The 6,268-nt window shown below is 35.4% G+C and overlaps 1 protein-coding gene across 1 annotated transcript; it reads left to right on the top strand.

The window, feature by feature from the left end:
• The first annotated feature begins 1,066 nt into the window (after positions 1 to 1,066).
• On the top strand, positions 1,067 to 4,652 carry LOC141661296 (uncharacterized). The gene is made up of 4 exons (XM_074468280.1): positions 1,067 to 3,600; positions 3,684 to 3,783; positions 3,857 to 4,016; positions 4,102 to 4,652. Exons 1-4 carry the CDS (start codon positions 1,067 to 1,069, stop codon positions 4,650 to 4,652), a joined length of 3,345 nt encoding a protein of 1,114 aa, XP_074324381.1.
• The last annotated feature ends 1,616 nt before the right edge of the window (positions 4,653 to 6,268 follow it).

Here is a 6,268-nt window from a genome sequence, read left to right as displayed (position 1 = left end):
CGAATTTAAATCGGTCGTATTTAGAGTAAAATTCGACCGAAAAAAATTCGGTCAAATTTACAAATGGTGGGAAAAAAAGCGGGAAGTTTCCCGCCAAATTATTTTTTTCCATTTACTAAATTCGACCGCAGACAATCGAAATTTATTTTTATATTTTAGCGGGAAATTTCCTTCCAAATTTAGTTTACAGCGGGAAACTTTATTAAACTGAATTCGGTTGAATTTAGTGAAATACTATATTCGACCGCTAGCAGTCGTATATCAAATTCAACTTTAACTAGTGGAAATAAAACGGTCGAATTTAAATCGGTCGTATTTAAAGTTAAATTCGACCGAAAAAATATTGGGTCGAATTTATGACTAAAGGAAAAAAAGAAAGAATTTTCTCACCAAATAAAATTTAATGTAATTTACTAAATTCGACTGCAGGCAATCGAAATATGTTTTTAATTTGGCGGGAAATTTCCCTCATTTCCCCCCGAAATTTTATACAAGGCGGGAAACTTTGTTTGACAGAATTCGGTTAAATTTACTAAAATGCTAAATTCGACTGAAAGCGGTAAAAAAAGAAAGTCGGCTGAAAAAGGTGGAAACTTAAATTCGACCGATTTACATCGTTTTTAGCCTTGTCATAAATTCAACTGTATTCCATTGAATTTAGGAGTTCATTTTAGAAACCCTACTACCTCTTTCCATCCAGTAGCCGTATTTCTCATCTTTCCCACCCCCAATTTCATCATTTTCTCTCCTTTTTCATCAAATTCATTCATGTGATCATCATTCTTTTTCAAGTAAGTTTAATTTTAAAGCTTTCATATATTTTTATGTTCATTAAATTCTATATGTGATTATTATTAATGTCTTGATTTCTTCAATTATTTATGTGTTTATGTAATGATTTGAGTAACTTGAATTTGTTGCTAAAATTAACTTGGTTGTTGTATATTAGGCTTAAAATATTTGGATAATTAGTAAAATAAGTTTATAATTTTGAGTTGTTAGTTGTTGTTTACTTTTTTATGTCTAGCAATGCATTCACCTAATATCAATGTGTGGTTATTTATAGATGGAATCCGATCGTAGTTGGATAGGTCGTAGTCGATTTAATGAAGCAAAATACATAACGGAAGAATATAAAGTTGGTGTGGATAATTTCATTAAATTTGCTATTGAGCATCTTGAAGAAGAAGATAATGGCCTTATAAGATGTCCGTGCAAAGATTGTCGTAATATATACTACAAGCAACCTAGTACCGTGAAAATACATTTATATCGACATGGTATCATGCAATGGTATATTAGATGGGATTGTCACGGGGAGAAAGAAATGTCATGGAACGAGGCCGGAACAAGTTATATTAACACGGGCTGCAAAGATGATGATATGCATGATGCACATGATGATGCCTTCGAAGATTGTGAGGATTTTGAGGAAGAACCGAATGAAATAGCAAAACAATTTTACAAGATGGTGAATACTGCATCAGAACCAATTTATCCGAACAATGCCAATCTTACAACGCTGGAGTTTGTAATGAAGCTGCTTCATTGGAAAAACAAGCATAATTGTAGTAACAATGGTTTTGATGACTTGCTTCGCCTCATTGGATCAGTACTGCCTGATGATCATAAATTGCCTGAGAATTACTACACCGTGCGAAAGATGATTAAAGGATTGAATATGGAGTATGAAAAGATTGATGCTTGTGAGAATGATTGTATGTTATTTTACAAGGAACATAGCAAAAAGACAAAGTGTGATATATGCAAAGAAGACCGATACAAAGTGCAAAAAGATCCTAAAAAACAAAAGATCCCTCGAAAAATCTTGCGTTACTTTCCTATTACCATGAGATTGCAGCGTTTATTCATGGCGGAGAAGACTGCAAAATGTATGAGATGGTACCATGATAGAATTGCAGTTGAAGGTGAATTAAGTCACCCGGCAGATGGAGATGAATGGAAACAATTTGATCGAAGATTTCAAAGATTTTCAAAAGAGATTCGGAATGTCAGACTCGGGCTCTCTACTGATGGATTTGACCCCTTTCGCGATAAGCACGCTAGGGAGTATACAGTATGGCCTGTGGTGGTTATTGTGTACAACCTTCCCCCATCCATGTGTACTAAGGCTCCATACATGTTTATGCCTCTTCTCATTCCTGGACCGACGGATCCAACAAAAGACTTACATGTTTATCTCAGGCCATTAATTGATGAATTAAAATTGTTGTGGCATACTGGAGTGGAAACATATGACATGTTCTCACGTACAAATTTTATGATGAAGGCGACACTTTTGTGGACAATTAGTGACTTTCCTGCACTTGCCATGCTTAGCGGGTGGTCCACTAAAGGTAAGTTGGCATGTCCAGTTTGCATGGGAGAGGTCAAAGGTAAGCAACTCAAACATGGTGGTAAAACAACATTTTATGGAACTGCTCGGTATTTTTTGGAGCCAGATGATCCTCTCAGAAGGAGTACGAGATTTGGAAGAGTTGAGACACGATCAGTTTGTGCTCGACATTCAGGGTCACGTGCAAAGGTCATGTGTGAGCAAATACAGTTTCCCCCACCGGGAAAGTCATCGAAGAAAAAACCAAAAGATTATGGTGTGACACATAATTGGACTCACAGTTCTCCATTTTTTGAGCTTCCATATTGGGAGACACTCAGCCTTCGTCATAGCATTGACATTATGCACACCGAAAAGAATGTATTTGACAATATTTTCTACACAATTCTTGATGATTCGAAGAAGTCTAAAGATAAAACCAAATCAAGAAAGGATTGTCAAGAGTTAGGTGTACACCGTGAGTTGTGGATTCAATATAATGGTATAAAACCACATGCACCATATGTACTTTCGAGTGAACAAGTTCAAAAGTTGTATAAGTGGATAGTCTCATTGAAACTCCCAGACGGGTATGCCTCAAACATATCTAGGTGTGTGAATTGGAAGAAAAATTGCATTCGTGGGATGAAATCACACGATTGTCACGTCTTCATGCAAAAAATGTTGCCTATCGTTTGTCGTGATCTACTTCCGAAACATGTGTCTGATCCTATCATTGAATTGTGCAACTTCTTTCAAGATTTATGCTCGTCTAGTCTCAAATACACAGATTTAGAGAAAATGGAGAGAGATATAGTGACAATAATGTCTAAGCTTGAAACTGTCTTTACTCCTAGTCTTTTTGATCCCATGGAGCATTTGCCACTGCATTTAGCAACTGAGTGTAAGTTGGGTGGCCCGGCCAATGGGCGTTGGATGTATTTTATTGAAAGATACTTGCACAACTTGAAATTGAAGGTTGGAAATAAAGCTCGAGCGGAGGGTTCAATGGCACAACGCTACATTGAGGAAGAATGTGTACACTTTTGTACGTTATATTTTGATTCCAAGAATGGATTGATGCATAATCAATTACGTCGAAATGAGGCCCCTCAAATGTTTCATAATGCCAATTTGTTAGAAGTTTACACATATCCGACACATCCTAGTCTACGAACTAGAGATAGAATCTTGAGTTGTGATGAATATGAACTCGTGGCATACTATGTTCTTATTAATTCGCCGGAGGTTGGAAAGTACTTGAGGTAAGTTATTTTTAAATAACTTCTTTTTTAAAATTACTTTAGTTCAAAATGTGATATTTTTATTATTTAACTTGATTATGTAGGGGTTTTCAAAAGTTGGTACAACGACAATACCCACATTTGAATGATGCGGAAAAGGAACAATTTCAAAAAGAACAATTAAAAGATTGGCTCGAAAGAAGGGTATGCATTATAATTTATACACAGACACATACACAAATTTTCCTCATATTATATTTCTCACATATGTTATTAGGTACAAGATGACGAAGAGCTCAACAAGAAATTTATAGACCTAATAAGAGGTCCGTTGTATAAAGTGGAGTCTTATAAAGCATGCAAGTGCAATGGTTACAAATTTGATTGTGTAAATGCTAATGAGCTCACTTCACCAAATTCCGGTGTTGTTGTCATTGGTGAGAAATTTAATTATTTTTCTTAATATCTAACTTGTATTTTTCTTTACCAATTGTTTTCCAATTTAATACATTTTATTTCTAGGGACTTCTTACGAAGAACATTATGGTAACTACTATGGAAGGATAGAAGAAATTTTAAAACTCTTTTATCAAAATGGGCATCAAGTGATCATCTTCAAATGTCATTGGTTTGATCACACGACACATGTGAAAGTCGATAAACACCGGATGACTACCGTAGATGTTAAATCAAAACTAAATGCCGAAGACGTGTTTGTGTTGGCTAGCCAAGCTCATCAAGTATACTATGCACCAAACATTTCTAATGCAAAATCATCATGGTACACGGTTTTAACAACAAAGAGGCGACTAGTTGATGAAAGTGTGTCAATTCAAGAAAAAACCGGGATGAATGATGATGCTTTACAAAATGAAGTGTCAAATGCTTCATCATCGCATGTTGAAAGAGTTATTATTCGTGATCCCTCAAATTTTTTTGTTGACTTGAGAATGTTTGAAAATGACTATTCGGTAGATTACAACAATGAAGAAGAAAGTGAAAGAGATAAAGAAGATGAAGAAGAAGACGAAGACGAAGACAAAAATGAGGATGAAGATGACTTGACCGAATGACAACGAAAAGTTTCACACGGCTAATTTCCACCGATCTCGGTAGAATTGAAATAAAATATATAAACATATTTTACCCCATTTCTCTCACTTTCATCTCTCTCAAGCGGCTGTCAATTAAAATTAGGGTTTAATAAAGGTGAAGGAGGCGGCTATCGACTGAGAAAATCAATGGCTGATGAACGCTCAAAGAATGCAATCAAGCTGATAAAAACTTCACAGGTTCATCTCTCTTTCCTTGAAATTAGGGGTTTTTACATTTTTATAATGCGCTCTCTCTTTCACCATTCTCTTGGCTTATTTGGGGGTTATGTAATTAGTGGGGTGTACTGAGAAACAAAACTTAATTGGATACAAATAAAAATGAAGGAGATGAACTATACCTGTGTGTAAACTATGTATGTAACTGCTGTGTGTCGGGAGTTACTGAATTTGTTTGTTGGATGGTTTTTGTTACTGAATTTGGAGGCGGAGGAGCTGAGGTTTCAGTTTAGTACTGTTTAAAGCCCCATCTTATTATGAAACCTAATATTAGTAGTAGTGGGCTGGGATTAAACTTTGTATTAAGCTAATTGTCTCATCTCCTATTATATTTTTGCTATAATCTTCCCTTGGTCCAGCTTAAACCGGGGTCTGCATAATATTTGTTTACCATTCTTGGTTTTCTGTATTACTACACACTCTTTTTAATCACCCTAATCTTGAATTTTCTTCACTTAGAAATCTTGATGTTAAAGATTTTCCACTTCGTCAACGACAGCTTTCGAGACATGCTTACTAAATGACTGTTGTTAGTGTAATTAGTGATTTCCGTTAGTACTATTGCAGATGTTGATTTCAGTATTAGTATATCAACAGGGCCTATTAAAAGATGTATATCAACATGTCATTTTAGAAGACTAAAGTCTGGCCGACCTATGACCCCCTGTGTACTGCAGATTAATACAAATGGGACCTTGACAATTACTGTTTTGACATACTCTTTTATGTGTTTTTTAGGTGGTCTGGACTGGTCCAAACTCAAGGAAGGGAAAAGGATACAATAATGGTGGGACCAGCGGAAGTGATCCACACAAACCTAGTGACGAAGAAAGTCAGGGGGAAGGGTCTTACGAGGTGGGAGAAGGCAGCCAAACAATTCTGTTTGAGAGGAAAAGGCGCACGTGTTGTGAAGGCGACTACCCGAGAAAACCAACTTGGAATGCAAGACCAACGGTTCAATTACTTCGGAACCTAAAAGGGTAATAAATTTATTTATATTCCTTCAATAAATATTTTGGTTGTTTTTTTGGTAGTTTTTTAGAGGGAGGTTTTCTTTCTGGGGTTTTTTCCTCTATTTAGTTTCTGCATTTCAGTTTTACAGTCCTCTTTTGCTATATAAACATTTAAACAATAATTTATTTCTTTAGAATACAAGTATGAATTCTCCATGTATTTTCTTTTAACAGGAAGTTTTGAAAAAGTCAATATTACAAAAACGCCAAAATGGTAATTAGAAAAGATTTATGAAATTTTCATTTCTAAAATTGTAGCTTGGTTATAGCAGGAGTTTGAACATTGTCCTTGCAGTAAACTTCATAATATAATGACTATTTATGTGGTAGTACTTTTGTGTAGCA

This window comes from Apium graveolens, chromosome 5 (assembly GCF_009905375.1).
Source record: "Apium graveolens cultivar Ventura chromosome 5, ASM990537v1, whole genome shotgun sequence".
NCBI classification, from domain to species: Eukaryota; Viridiplantae; Streptophyta; class Magnoliopsida; order Apiales; family Apiaceae; genus Apium; species Apium graveolens.
The sequence above is the reverse complement of the archived record's forward strand: the minus strand, read 5'-3'. Positions and strand labels throughout refer to the sequence as shown.